General features: G+C 37.2%; 1 protein-coding gene across 5 annotated transcripts in view; it reads right to left on the reverse strand.

Annotated features, from left to right (window-relative positions):
- Positions 1 to 2,120: 2,120 nt before the first annotated feature.
- Positions 2,121 to 16,106, reverse strand: part of prickle2b (prickle homolog 2b) — a 205,662-nt gene continuing 191,676 nt past the window's right edge. For all 5 annotated transcript variants that reach the window (XM_072280515.1, XM_072280513.1, XM_072280514.1 and 2 more), the window contains 4 exons: positions 15,606 to 15,809; positions 12,406 to 12,592; positions 6,793 to 7,641; positions 2,121 to 3,556 (listed from right to left, as the gene is read on the reverse strand). In XM_072280515.1, coding sequence (XP_072136616.1) covers positions 2,685 to 3,556; positions 6,793 to 7,641; positions 12,406 to 12,592; positions 15,606 to 15,809 — 2,112 coding nt within the window. In that variant the 3' untranslated portion in view covers positions 2,121 to 2,684. The remainder of the gene's footprint in view (positions 3,557 to 6,792; positions 7,642 to 12,405; positions 12,593 to 15,605; positions 15,810 to 16,106) is intronic.

Consider the following 16,106-nt stretch of genomic DNA (forward strand, 5'->3'; position numbering starts at 1 on the left):
TTAGGAGTAGATATATTTTTTATTTATTCATATAGAAGATGTTGATATTGCCTATTTCTACTTGCTCCCAAAGCTGATTAAGGAGTTAAAGTCAACATTGGTGTGTCTGGACTCAAATATGGGCCAGATAGGGTAAAGAGTACAGTTAAGAACTGGAGATTTTGGAGCAGGCCATCTGGACTTTTAACTCTGCTCTGCCATTCATCAAGTTCGTGGCATATGTTGTATTTCGCTGTCCCTGTATCCCTTGATTCCCTTATTATCCAGAAATCTGTTCTGAATTAATTTGATGACTCAGCTTCTACAGCCTGCGGGGTGGAAAATTCTTACGATTCACCACTCCCTTAGTGAAGAAATTCCTGCTCATCTCAATTCTAAATAGGTCTCCTCTTGTTCTGAGACTGTGACCCAGGTTCTCAGCCAGGAGAAACTGAATGTGGAAACCTCTTCCCTTAAGCATTAACCTTTGCCAATCTGTTATTTTTTAAAAAGTGCTTTTCTGCTTTGTGCACCTCCCAATTCTTCCATAGCCCTTGTTTTGACACACCCACTTAGCTTGTCTAAGTTCCCTCAAAGCCTGTTTACATTCACTTTTCTAGCAGGATGCTGCCTGGTTTAGAGGGCACGTGCTATCACGAGAGGTTGCATAAACTTTGGTAGTTTTCTCTAGAGGGTTCGAGACTGAGGGTAGATCGGATAGAGGTTTATAAGACTATGAGAGACATAGATAGAGTGGACAGAAAGTAACTGTTTCCCAGGGCTGAAATGTCTAATACCAGAGGATGTGCATTTAAGGAGAGAGGGGGATGGTTCAAGGGGGTTGTGAGGGGTAAGTTTTTTTTACTCAGAGAGTCATGGATGCCTGGAATGCACTGCCTGGTATGGTGGTAGAGGCAAATATATCAGAGACTTTTAAGCATGTTTAGATAGGTACATGGATGTATACAAGATGGAGGGATATGGACATGGTGTAGGTAAGGAGGGGTTAGTGTTTGGGTTTTTTTGATTTGCTTTTTAGCTGGTTTAGCACAGCATTGTGGGCTGAATGGCCTGTTCCTGTGCTTTACTCTTCTATGTTCCATGTACTCACAATTGTATCTAGTCAGTATATTCAGCAAATTTGAAAGTACGACATTTGATCGCCTCAGTCATTTGTTGATATGCAAAGTCAACAGCCTGCTGTATTCCACTAGTTATCATCAGTCAAACTGGGAAAGGCACATTATTTGCCACTATTTGCTTCCTTTCTTTTAACAAATCTTAAATTATGCCAGTGCATGTCAATTAGATGTGCCCTAACCTTTCTGACTAAACCCTGGCATACCAAGAGCCACCACATCCACAGGTACCACCTTCTCAATTCTATCAGCTAGATCTTCAAATGTTACTTCCCTCAGAGACATTAGTGAGCTAGATGGGTTTGTATAAAATTTGAGCTTTTAAAATTCCAATTTTAATGACTTGCTTGAATGTTAATTCCTCAACTACCACAATGGGATTTAAATTTGTATCTGTATCAATAGATGCTAGTCCAGTAACTTTACTATATTGCTATCCTTGTCATTCTGGAAAAGTTGAAGGTTTACATTTTGGGTTTGTCTTTGCAAAGAATACATGTGCAGTTGTCTTCAGGGCCTGTGAGGCACAGGAAATCTAGACAGCCATTCCCAAAGATGGTTTCCTCACCAAAATGAGAAATGGTATGCATAGATTACTTTATTTAGTGTTTAGACATAATAAACACTACTTGAATGTATGGCCTATTTGAAATCAGTTAAATGTTCTGTTTGCAGAATTCTGTACCCGTAATATTACAAATTACTTGTCCTTTATCCAGTCTTTGGAAGGTATTTTCAAAATAAAGTTACAAAGTTTGGTGAAGAGAGAGAAGGAAGGCAACACAACTATTCACATAACCATTACTACAAAATTCTCATGAGGTAAACTTAAACCAACTGGGTAATTATGAATTGTGTATCTGGACCAATTTTTAAAATTATATGGAAATAATAGCCATACAATGTATGACCCTTTTGAAGATAACTAGTTGAAAATTGCAAGTTAAAAAAAACAAAAAAAAACTAGCTAAAGGATGCAACTTTTTAATAAATTTCCATTGAAAACAGCACAAATAAAGTGAACATGCATGAACTACTACCTCAAAACACTTTTTACATTACAAAATATAAAAATATTTCTTTAGAAATCCTTGTTTGCATGATATGTACAGAAGATATAATTAACTTAGTGAAATTTTAACTTTAATTATCACATTGCATTTTAAACACAATAGGTTAAGCAGTTCTGTAACATTGTTTGGTATATTGATTGTTAAACTTGATCTATAACACTGGCAGTGAAAGGAAAATACAGTGCACAATTAGATCATTGACAAATATCTTAAGTTGTAAACATGCTCACAGCTATGCAGGCAATGGAATTCTAGTAATGATTACTATGCATTTGATAGACTATAACTGTAGAATGTATATTAGATATTATATTACAAAAAAAAGACAAACCGAAAAAGCAAGCAAAAAACTCCTTCATTTAACCACAGTAATATTGTAGTAGCTTTTAAATACTGATAAGTCATATTGCCTTGGCCAATGTTACTTCTTAATAATTAATGCGAGTGCAACTTTTTAGTTTACATTCTTGCTAGAAATAAGTTGTGCAAAAAGTTATGAGATAACACAGTTCTTGCTTTTTTGTCTCTTCCTATAATGTGATTGGTATCTGCCACTCAGGGAGGATGATAAAGGGATAGGTGAATTATAACCATACATAAATTCATCACTAGTGATGGGACGAAGCTGAACAGGACGTGGAATGGGTTGGCCTAGAAAGTATCCTTCTTCCTCAGATTCTGAGGAGGAGGAACAGGTGGAACACCAATCATCATGGTCGTTAAAATAAGGTCTGCGCAACTTTTCACCTACTTGGTTCTGCAGTGTCAAATCAGACGCTGTTCTAGGATACCGACTGTATGGATCCCTCAACTGACCATTTCCGAATGCATCCCTGCTGTTTCTTCGCATCAGTAACTGACCATAATCTTCACCTGAAAACATGTGTGACCTGTCCCTCATTTGATAGGGTCTGTCAGAAGCAAGGTGAAGAGCATTATCAGAACGAGACCGTCTGGATCTCCTTGACCTGTGGCGATGCTGACGAGAGTTGTTCTCCTGATTATGCATACGTCTCTGCGTCCGTTCACTCATGGGTGTGATTCTGGCACTCATGCCAGTTTGCATCCGGTTGCTTATGGCACCATCTGGGCAGTCAAACCCTGGTGGCATTCTTCCTTGAGTAGATGATTGTCTATACTGCAAAGGGTGCCTTAGTCTGTCCAAGGGTGGCTGCAGATCCTGGTACTGCTGAGCAGAGTTCAGGCTTCGAATGGACTCTGTGCTTCTAAATCTCGCAGAAGAATTGAGTGTACCCATGTTGCTAAGTTTTTCCGATCCATTCATACCAGAGTCTTTGCTCAAATCTGGCATTGAGAACCTGGACAAATGCTCTTGGCGCCTGGCACCACCTTCCGTTGAAGCCGCTGAAAATATAATTATTTATTTGTAACATTAAAGACTGACCAATTGGTTTAGAATAAAGTACTACATCTTATATACAAGAATAGAATTAAATTTCTTCTGAAAATAATCAAAATCAAATTAAAATTAGTTTCAAATTTTTGAATCTGAATCTCTAAAATGAATTTTTCTTGGCTTTTTAAATTTTGTGTAAATATAATCAGCCATCGAAGAATACTAAAAATCAGCTGATGTATAGGAAAGAGTTTCATTAAGTTTGTTGTCTATAGAACCCTAATTTAAAACAGCTTTTCAAAATAAGCTAAGCATGGCTTTAACAGTGTTTGAAATTCGTTTTCAAAAATTGCTTCCTAAACATGAATAATCATGGAAAATTTTGTCACTATTAGTGTTTTAAAAGAAATGGACTTCTGATTCAGTATGTTGGCATGTTTTGAGGCTGAGCTCATTCATCAGGTCCTGAAACACTGACTGTTCATTCACTTCCAATGATGCTGCCTGACCTGTTGAGTTCCTCCAGCATTCTGTGTGTTACCATCAACTGATCTGTTTACTGTATCTATTCAGAATATTACACTGTAATTTGTAGCACAGTGATTAGTGTAACACTATACAGCGCAATCGACCAGAGTTCAGTTTCACTGTTGTCTAAAAGAGATTGTACATTCTTCCCCTGACTGTATGGGTTTCCTCTGGGTGCTCTGGTTTCCTCCATGTTCCAAAGATGTATGGGTTAATAAGAGTTAGTAAGTTGTGGGCATGCTACATTGGAGTCGGAAGCATTGCTGCACCCAGCACACAATCATGGTCGTTGATGCAAATGACACATATTATGATATGTTTCAAAATGATTGGCTTGACATATGAAGAGCATTTGATGACTCTGGGACTGTATTCATTAGAATTGAGAAGAATGAGGGGTGACCTAATTGAAACCTATCGAATGGTGAAAGGCCTTGATGGAGTGGATGTGGAGAGGTTGTTTCCGATGGTAGGAGAGTCTAGGACCACAGAACACAGCCTCAGAATAGAGAGGTGTCCATTTAGAACAGAGATGAGGAGGAATTTCTTTAGCAGGAGAATAGTGAATCTATGGAATTCGTTGCCAGATGCAGCTGTGGAGGCCATCTTTATGTATATTTAAGGCAGAGGTTGATAAGAGTCTTGATTGGTCAGGGCATGAAGGGATACAGGGAGAAAACAGGAGATTGGTGCTGAAAGGAAAAATGGATCAGCCATGATGAAATGGTGGAGCAGACTTGATGGACGAAATGGCCTAATTCTGCTCCTATATCTTATGGTCTAATATACATGTGACAAATAAAGCTAATTGTTAAAGATCTTTAAACTTATTTTTAATTCATTAGGATAAGTCTATCACCGAAATCGGGAGGAGACGTTAGCTGCCAAGTAAAAATGAAAGTTATTTGAAATGTTTTAATTATCTTCTGTACATGTGCACTGTCCTTGTACACTGCATATGTGGGCATTTACTCTTAACATTTAAATAATTCTGGTAATATTTAAAACATTTTTGACACATAGATCCTGAATAATTTAAAAAGTTTGGGAAAATCAAAGATCTGTGTCTTGAGGACCAGTGGCCAGTATAAGACAGCAAATGGGATCCACAGCCCACTGATGGAGTACCAAAGCTCCAGCAAGGATGGGATGGAAGTTCTGAATTCAGAAAAGGCCAAGGTGGATGAAATCAGACTGGCGATCAGGTCAGCTGAGACTGCAGCCAGTGCAGGCCCAGTTGTCCACCAGGTTGACTCCTTCCACATGGATACTGACAGCATTGACTCTTCAGACTCTGAGTCTGATCTCTTCCTGAATACTCTAGGCTAGTTTGACCCAGAAACAATGTTTCAATTCACTGAAGAAGGGTCCAGACCTTTTGCGCCTGGAGTGTGTGCCAGTGAAATGACCTGTTGATGGCACAGATGAAGTTAGCATAGTGAAAAAACGGCTCCATTGTTACTTTGATGTTTACAGTGAAATCAATATTCCCACTTGATTGAGCCACGTATACGTCTCTGCTTTGGCTAACTTTCACTTTCCACATTTGAGATATTTCAGCACTGCTTGCATCGGTCATTTTGTTAATTCTCACTACAAAGCTACTTAGGGTTAAATGAAAATTATTAAATCATAGTCCAAATAATTATGATAACTAGAGTATTTCCTATTTTCCACAGAATGGAAGTAACAATCCTATCTTGGTGAAGGTTGAACTGTGAATGAATATAAGTATACTCAAAACTTGTTACGTAGAATTTAGATAAATGCATTTTCATCAATAGCAGGCTACTTTATAAAAGGCTACAACCAAAGTACAATATTTAATTTATAAACGTTAGTATGTACTTTACTTAGTTTATCTATGCGTAATTCATTTGTAGATTTAGTTCTTACTTTCCTATGTTATTGTGTATTATATGGCTCGTTTGACAGAATACATGTATATAATTCAATGTCAATAAACTTGACTTGAAAGTAATCAGAATCCATATTGAGCGTAAAGTAATGGACACCTTTCTCCTATTTTACACATTGTCAGTAAAATGACACCTGGTGGGATTATATCTAGTTTTGGAACACTCAGTCATTGATTCATTAAGAACAAATACATTGTTATGCAGAGAGGCTTAGCATGTTGGCCAATTTACTCAGGACTCACAGGAATAGAAGTATCAGCATAAATTTCTACAATAATGAGAAGATTGAATATTAATTTTACTGATAGGAAAGGAATGGGGAATAGTCATTATTAAAATTACAATTCCTTTCAAGGGACAGGTAGATAGGTTCTTGACTGGACCAGAAATTGTCCAAAATAAGAGGCAAGTAAATAAACAATGGGCTAAGAATGGGTTGGTTGATCTTCAGGACAAATCTTGATCTCCTAAGTTGGGTGGAGGACTAATTACCCAGAGTTTATTTTTCCCTTATTGTCTATAGCCTTCTCTCAGTTTTGTTTGCCACATCCAAAAGCTTTGATAACTTTGAGAATGGTGGTGATAGTAAGTGTTCAGTCATCTTGTCATTGCCAAAATGGATGTGGGACATGCTTAATAGAACTTGTTTTTTTAGCAGTGATCAGATGACTCAGCACACATCAGGAATTGAACATGCAGTTTTTATTCTATTTCTAAGGTGGCCTCCTTACAACTCAGTAATGGTGTTAGCCAATACAATTCTTTTAACTAATAATTAATCAGATCTAATACTGTACCTGTTGCGTTTGAAAGTGCAAGAGATTCGATTGACTCCCTTGGGGTTTGTTCCAGAAGTGTCAGCTGATCGGTGAAACTCAGTGCACTGATTGGATGTCTGGTTCGACACTGATGAGAAATCAATTCTCTTTCCATCTCATATCCTTGCACAGTTGGATTTGATCGAGATTCAGGAATACTATGGGTTGAAGCACTACTGAAACTTTCTTGAGTTCTGACTGTTGCAGGATAATAATCATCTTTCTTTTCTTGAATAAAACTATCACTACGATCTTTCAAGGCAGCAGTTGAACTTCTCTTTGTATTAAATTCTTTTCCCCACATTTCAGTTTGATTAGTTATACATTGTGTTGGATTAAATTCAGTCCTTACACTGTATTGGCTGAGAGGCTGAGAAGGTCTTTCTGAAAATGTAGTCCTCTCAGTAGAATTATCATCGAATTGATAGGTATCTCTGGTTTTCCATAGTGCCTCTTTGTTTAAGCTGGCAGCTTGGCCAGCAAGACTAAGCATGTCCATTTGCTGAGAAAGAGGATCAATATCTGTGGAATACCTACTCATTGAAGGTTGTGAAAGTGTTTGTCTTTTATCTTCTACTTTACTGCTGTTTCTGCCTATTCTAGCACTACGCCGGGACTCTCTTGATCGTGCACTTTGAAAGGCAGAGTCTGAAGAATCAGAGCCATTAGCATCCTCTCCAAGGCTGCATGATCTGGAACAAAATATCTGTCCTTGCTTGGGTAGGAAAGGTCGTCCAAGTAATGACTTCTTGCAGCGTGCACAGCAGAAACACAACTCGGTAGCGTGCCAGTGTTGACCATCATATGTCATCTGCCCTTGGTCAATACCTTAATAAAATGAAGTTTAATTTTTTATATATTAGTTCACTGTATAGAGTAGTCAGAAAGAAAAATACCTTAGCCTGCTTACTTGCTTTTGTCCTATTTTCATCTGTACCATATAAAAAATACAACTGACATCACATGGACAAAAGTTCACGTGGTGAAAATAATAAACTGTTAACAAAGTATTAAGTTGATCACTTTAAAATAATAAGCCATACAATGTTCCACTCTCTTCAGAGGAAAATCAATATTCAAACATATCAGGCTAATTTCATATGAATGCTATAACTGACAGCAAAAAACAAATCATGGTCTCTAAAGATCACACACTATGATGATCAATATTCAATTATGTTTCCCATAGTAATTCTAATCCATCAACCTACTGCTCTCCCAAAAGCTTGCAAACATATTCTGGGACTGAGCTAAAGTGCACAAATAAAATAAATATTGTTCAACTGATCATTACCATTGTTTCTGCGGAAATCAAGATCGTACCTATAGTTACATTCAGATTTCCAGAAAAGATGTTGACAGAGTGGCAATCTTGGATGGTTTTGCTTTCACTTATACAAGGACAATGTTTTCAGCCAATATATAGTTAACCACTTACGAGACACATAGATTTGTTTTAATTGTAAATACCTGTACAAACCTCAGAATCGTACAGAAAAGGAACAATCCCTTCTGTCCATTAAGCACAGTTTTCATTATTTGTACACTAATGTCATGTTATTCTCTCTCCACATTCTCATCGATCCCTCCCAGATTCTGGGCACCAGGGATAAATTAAAGTGCTCAATTAACCAATCAGCCTGCGCATTTTTGGGATGTGGGAGGAAACTGGAGCACTCAGATGAAACACAACAGCCAGTTTCAAAATAATGACCACTTTCTAGAATAAAGGCTGGATTCCCCTTTGTATCTCTACCACCTCTTGTCTTGGAACTTGTTACTCCATTACCATTTGCTGGCTTGCTACTTATTTTGAAACTACCATATACAATTTATTTTTTATTTACTGTATCTATTAAAAGCAAAAAAAATCTGCACCCTATTTGTTTTGTATTCAGGATAAAGCATAATTTTTCAAATATTTGGGATACTAAATATTTTACCATCTCATTTTCTACATTTTAGAAGAAAAGCACATCAGTTGTTGCAGATTTGGCCCGGCTAAACTGGGTAACATTAAGTGATTTAAACAAATTGACAGAACAATTCAGAAAGCATACATGTAGGAAATCTGCCTCTGTTTCACTTGACAACACACACCAGACAGTTTATTCACTAGCACATGACAGATTTGTAATCCAATATACCAAGTGCAGGAATAAGCCCATCAAGCTCTATTGCCATTTGTAAAATCATGGTGAATTTTAACTTTGCATTCCCATCCATTTGTGGTAGCCTTCCCTATTCTTGCTTATCAAGAATACCTCTCCCTATACCTTAGAAGTATACAAAGGACTGATTCCACTGCACATCAGGAAAAGAATTTCAAAGACTCAGAGGAAATAACGAAAATCACCTCACATCCTTTTTAAATAGGCATTAAAAATATTTTTAGAATGGTGAGGTCTATTTTTAGATTCTTCCACAAGAGGAAACATCTTCACATCCACTCTGTTAGGACTCTCAGAATCAAATATATTCGATCAAGTCACCCCTTGCTATTCGAAAACCTAATTCTTAAAGATACAAGTCTAGCCTCTCCACCATTTCCTCTCAAGGCAAGTCATCCATTCCAAGTATTAGTCCTGTAAACTTACCTTCTCTAACTTGTTTCAATTACATTTTAACCACTTTCTTTAAATAAGGTCAATACAGTATACAGATTTTCAGTCTCCAAACAGATATGTCCTATGTAATTGAAGCAAACCTCCCTACTATGTAGTTAATTTTCCCTGATAGAAGTGATAACATTCTATTAGCTTTCCAATTTCTTGCTTTACCTGCATATTAGCTTTTATGAATCATGCACTAGAACACACAGATCCCTTTGCATCACAGACCTCCTCCATTTCTCACCATTTAGATAAGAAGTTCCTTTTAAAATCTTTCTCCCAAAATGGCCAATTTCAATTTTTCCACGTTATTCGCTATTTTCCTGATCTTTATCAACTCACTTAACTTATCCATATATATTAGAAGCCCACTATTGTCCCTTTAGCAACGTACTTTTTGACCTATCTTTGTACCATCAGCAAATCAGAGATAAGAGATGAGATGTATCAACTTTCAGATATAATCTCATTAGAACTCTGTATAACTACTCCTGTACTCATATTGTCTTGCAGTGAAGAGTAACTTCCTTTTGCCTTCCTAATTACTTGTTAAATCTGCAGGTTAACTCTCAGTGATTTATGTAAAAAGACACCTTGTGAACACTAACACCTTTCTACCTCTCAGCATTCACGTACTTCCACAGTATATTCCCTCTGCCATATAATTGACTATTTACTTAGCTTGTTTAAATCACCCTGAAACCCCTCTGCATCCTCCTCACAGCCCACACTTCTGCCTGGATTTGCATGATCAGCTTTAATCATATTAATTCAAATCATGAATATAAGGTTGGGAAGAGCTGGAGCTTCATCACTGATCCCTATGACACCCCAACTCTCCCAGCATCTCAATTTATGTCTGTTTTCTATCTCTTAACCAATCCTCAGACAATGCCAGTATATTACCCCAAAGCTTTGCACTCTAATTTTGTTTATTACTCTTGTGTGGGACTGTATCAAATATTATCTATCCAAATACATGACATTAACTCATATTCTAATATTGACTGTATCCATTCTGCAAATTGCAACCTCAAAAAACCTTAAAAAATTCTGATGTTTCTTTATAAAATCTATGTTGAATCTGCATTTTAGTGTTTTCTACATGCCCTATTTTTACCTCCCTAATTATAACTTCCTGCTAACGAGATCAGTGAAATTTCAGGGCTCTAAGAACAGAATGTAGTCAGGATTGAGAGTACAACTCTGCCAGGATGTCACCTGACTAGTCTGTGGAACTACTCTGCTCACTTAAGACACCAGTCCAACATGTTCATGTAGAGAATTGTGCAAGATTGACAGGGCTGGGCTTGAGCTTACAGTTTCTGAATTCAGTGCCAATGCGAATACCAGGTGAACTGTCAGAATTTATTCTTAAGTTTCCAAGTTACAGCTTTGATGCAAGTGAACAGCTTGCCAAATTACACTGGAGGATATTTAAGAGGCATACACATTGCCACGAATCTGAAGATATCTCACCAAGACTGGATAACGACAGATTTCATTTCCTAAAGCAAGCTAATAAACTAGATGTGACCAGGTACTTAAAAAAATGCAAATTTAATTTATTAGTGCAAATCTTTCAATTGTGTAAGGGCTGGGAAGTCTCATCTCTGAATTTTAAGTGCAGATTACACACATCAAGGTTGCTGGTGAACGCAGCAGGCCAGGCAGCATCTCTAGGAAGAGGTACAGTCGACGTTTCAGGCCGAGACCCTTTGTTAGGGCTAACTGAAGGAAGAGTTGAGATGCTGCCTGGCCTGCTGCGTTCACCAGCAACTTTGATGTGTGTTGCTTGAATTTCCAGCATCTGGAGAATTCCTGTTGTTTAAGTGCAGGTTACTGGATTACTTAACCAACATCTCACAGTGAAACCACACTATACTTGAAGTAAGAACAACGAAAGACAATGAAGAGTCATTGAGGTATTGGAAGGAAGAGAGAAAAGTTTAGAAAAAGTCCAAATAGTTTATACCATTATATAAAGATGGGGTTATATTTTATTAGTTGGGGCTTAGAAAAAAAATAGGGGCAAATTTGTACAAAGCATTGGCTTGCTGCAAATAGAAACTGTATGTATCGTTGTGTACGTTATAAATTGATATCTAACCATTCAGCAGAGATTCACCAGAATGAAGATAATCAGGGAATATATTTGCCATCTACTGGTATTACTTCCACTACAGGGCAATTAAAAGGCTATTGAATTAAAACAAATCAATTTACAGAAATTTATGAGAGTGACTAGGAAGACTTTTTTTCTGACTGTGGAACCATCAATTTGAAATCATTACTGAAGAAAGGAGAGAAATTGTGAAATTTACTTAAAGAGGATTTAAAGAATCTAGAATGCTCCATCTAGAGCAATTGAAGATAAAAACCCTCTGCATACTGTCATCTCCATTTACCTTGTGACTTTTTCCACAATATTTACAGATTTCCCTTATAGGAAATCATTGGTCTCTGACCTAATAACTAAAAAAAATCAAAAGCAAAAAACTGATTTATTTCTGTCTCTAAACTCCCATTTAACATACTATATAAGTCTAAATGTCAAAATGCGCAGGAGTAATTCTTTGCTGAAACAGAGAATAGTAGGATAATGGTTAAATTACAAAATTAACACCTGGATGCGTGGATGACAGACTAAAGAGGTAGAAGTTTGAATCCTGTATCAGTAGTTGGGAAATTTAAAAAAAACATCTGCAACAAGCTAGAATCAGTAATAATGACCAATGACCATGAAACCACTAAACTGTTGGTTTTTAAGGAATGGTGCACTTATGTTTTTCGGACAAGAAAATCTGCCTTGCATACCTGTTTTGGTCCATTTGTGACTCCAGATCAATCAATGAAGTGGAATGCATTTGGAATTCTAATTAGGGATGAACAATAAATGCCAGCTATGGCAGCATCATTGAATTTGCTAACTAATACATAGAGGTTCTAAATGCTCTATAAATATAAAAGTCAGACTTACCTATATGTTCACCACATGTATCACAATATTCTGCATATAGAGACTCAAAGCAGTTACAACAATAGGGCCGACCTTCTTTCATTATGTATCTTTGGCCTCCCAGGGCAGTTTCACACTCAAAACAGCAGAAATGTTTCATATGCCAATGCCTACTTTCAGCCTCTGTGCACTCATCAGCAAATATTATCTATAAAAATAAATATATATTTGATATTATTCAGCCGAACAAAACATACCGTTGCACAGAGGTAGTTACATTTTCAAACCTGCATTGATCAACAATGACGTAACTAGTACCCTAGTAAAGATTTCACTGCTAACATAATGGTCTTTCTGTAGAAGCAGTGCTTGGGTTATCGTTAGAGATTATGGATGAGCGATCCAATCAGGGGAGCGTTTTTTTTGTGGTGTGAGCTGGGGTCTTTGTTCGGCAGGAGATGCAGAAAGAAGATACTGGAGAGAACGGTCATAGGATTGAACTTGGTGGTGGAACTGTGATTCGACAGAGCAAGCGGAGGTCTACTGAAGATTGGTGAATTTGACTTTTGGAAGAGTTGAGCTCCAACTTGTGCACATTTGACTATTTAATTATAATGGGTCCTTTTTGTTTTTTTCTTTCTTTTTACTAACCCTTTATTTACGTTAACATTCATAAATATAATTCCTTTAATTGTATGCAGTGTGCTGCCTGTTATTTCTTGGCACCAAGTTGTAATGGTAGCAAATTACACAGCATTCACACAAACTGGGGTTTGGGATGAAAGAGCCATCCTAATCTCATGGATTTCACTGGAGTGTATATTCCCTAGACGTATGCAGCCCAAGGAAACCGGGGTTTCAATGATAAAATCTTTTGGCATAATTCACAACTTCATAGGACTAGAAATTATGATGATATAAAACACAATATAAGATAGTTTTCTTCACAGTAAACTTTTCTTCTGAACATACTCATGGGAGAGGTACTATCAAGAGACAGATCCTTCAATGTATAACTGGCTTGTGCCCAAGATGAAGTACTTTACTGAGTCAATGAGAATAGCAGGTGGTAGGCAAGAAACTCTGAACAGATGTTGGAGACCATTTTTACTTTTGAATATGAACTTCCATGAAACTATTTTGCCAAACACTAGCCCCCAAAATAGTTGTTTAGTCTTGAAACAGAGAGCATAATGCATGCATTCATTGGTGTACTAGAGTAGTACTATATTAATATTATTAAATGCCATTAGTACGATTAAATGGCATTAACATTATTAAATGCTAAATTGACCTGCAGTGCTAATAACTTCTATACGCACAAGTTTAGCAAAATCTACCACACAAGAGGTGCACCCTAACAGCTTAACCGAGAGAGCTTTTCACCTGTCTGCTCTTCCTCCTTGGCAAGATATCATGCGAAGAAGATGTGCCCCAAAGTGAATACATAGCGAGCAAGCACAAATGACAAGAATATAAACCCACACCAAGTACTCCCAGATCACTCCAGGTATGAGGATATGGAGATGCTCTTCATCAGGCTCTGAGGGACCTTTAGTCCAGTTATACCAGCAACAGATAGTCTGACCAAGTAGAGTGAGAAGCCACAGAAAGAGAGATAGCTCTTTTATCAAAGGAACTAACTCTCCTGTGTGGTGTTGTAGCTGAAAGTTGGAGTTATCACTGATTCTCTGTGGATAAACTCACCAGTTGCAATTCAATAAGGGTTTTCATGGCATGAGTTACACATTCACACGATAACTGCACTTGCAACTTCCTGCATGTAAGAGCTCCATTTTCACATGGGTTGCTTGGATTGTTAAAGTGGAATTTATTTGGTCCTTAAACCTCTGATTTAGGAGTTCAGGGTAACTTTCATATGTACAGTCAGCACAATTTAGACAGTGGTGTGGAACTGGTGCTCTTCTGCAGGGAATGGATCTTGCTCACTACTGCTTTAGCAAAGCTTACTGACTACTAATATTTCTCCTCAAATATTAGTGAACTGTTTGCTTATAGTTCTTTGGGGTCTCCCGCCATGTCTGCTTTGCCTGTAGGCCCACTCCTTTTTCTCATGGTTGTGCTGCACACCCAGAGATGTGTCCACCATCCGAATATCCAAGGAAAAGTGATATGAAATTTAAGTGTTCGTCTGAGCTTACCAAAGTTCTCACAACAGTTGCTGCTGGAATCTTGTGGCCTTTAGATGTATCAAACAGTACCTCACTCCTCAGCAAAACTACAACAGATAACTACTCCTTTAAATGGAGCAAGTACTGTGCTTTGTGAAGGCGCTAAAGCTATGTTTCCTGTGAATGTCCCCCACCTTTGCCACCAGGTTTCTTATTTAGAAGTAGATGCTACATTTTCAGTGAGGTGATTCATGAGAAGTATTATAAGGCAATTTAAATCATCCATGCATATTCTATGTGTCTTTTACGTGAGAGTGGCATGTACACTGAAGTGCTGGTGTCCATAATGCATCTCAGTGAAGCAAGTTGTTTTGCCCTGTTTACAGGGTGAATCCAATAATAATATGTTTTTTCATCAGATGACACTTTGAAAAACAAATGCCAGCTCAGGAAATAGATTTTTTTTCTGTGAATCACTTTGAGTTACTGAATTCATTTTTTTAATATAAAGAATGTTTGTATATGTTAAATGCCGAAGTCTCGCAAGCTCAGTATCGCCTAGCTTGCACAAGAACATTCCCAAGACATAAGAAACAAGGGGCATGAGTAGGTCACTCAGTCCCTCAAACTTGCCTAATCATTCTACATGATCACAGCCGATCTGACGCAAGCCTCATCTCTTCCATAATTTTTCAAAAATGCATCTGCTAACACTTTAAATATGCCCGGTGATCTAGCCTCCACAATCCTCTGGGTTAGAGAATTGCAGAGATTTATCACCTTCTGTGAGTTGTTCCAATGCTTCTTAGTTTTAAATTACTGCTTCCTAATCTTGGAACTATGTCCCTTTTTACAGAATTTTTGATTAGACAAAATATCTTAATATCTTGCCATTCCCCTTTAGAATCTTATAAGATCATAATTTAAGGAATGTGAATTCTGATATTGTGCAGAATAGGAAAAGATTCATAATTATGATAAATACTGTGTTTTAATTTATTAGTCATACATAATCATATTCAGGCTTAAAAGTAACCTTTTTAATATTACAAACTATTCTTTTAAATTAATGCTTTTTAGCTGACTTACCTCATCACATGCTGCACATCTGGGCTTCAAACGCTCAGCATGGTGTCTCCCACAATATATCTTTCCATTTTGATAAAAATAAATAAGGTCCACCAACAGTTCATTGCACGTTGCACAGACAAAGCAGCGGGGATGCCAGCAAATTCCATGGCCTGCTCGTGAGGCAAATACAGCAATATCTCCTCCACTGATTTGTCCTCCACACTAATTTACAATTAAAGATAACATTAGGGCCCATTTCACATTTTAAAAGATACCTGGTAAATATCAGCAACTACGTAACTATAAAGAAAATAATTTTTAGACAATATCCAGATTAGTGATCACAGCTCCAATTGTTATGCAAATTTTAAAATCATAAACCTTAGTTGCTTCTCCAATTTATGAAAAGCTCACTTTTTAACTTGATTTGTCATTTAGAGTGTGCACAGAATAAGAGAATTCATTACTCGTAGGATCATTTTAGAGGCAAAGACCAATAACGCTTATATAATTTTTCTT

Source organism: Mobula birostris, chromosome 16 (genome assembly GCF_030028105.1).
Source record: "Mobula birostris isolate sMobBir1 chromosome 16, sMobBir1.hap1, whole genome shotgun sequence".
Taxonomy (NCBI): domain Eukaryota; kingdom Metazoa; phylum Chordata; class Chondrichthyes; order Myliobatiformes; family Myliobatidae; genus Mobula; species Mobula birostris.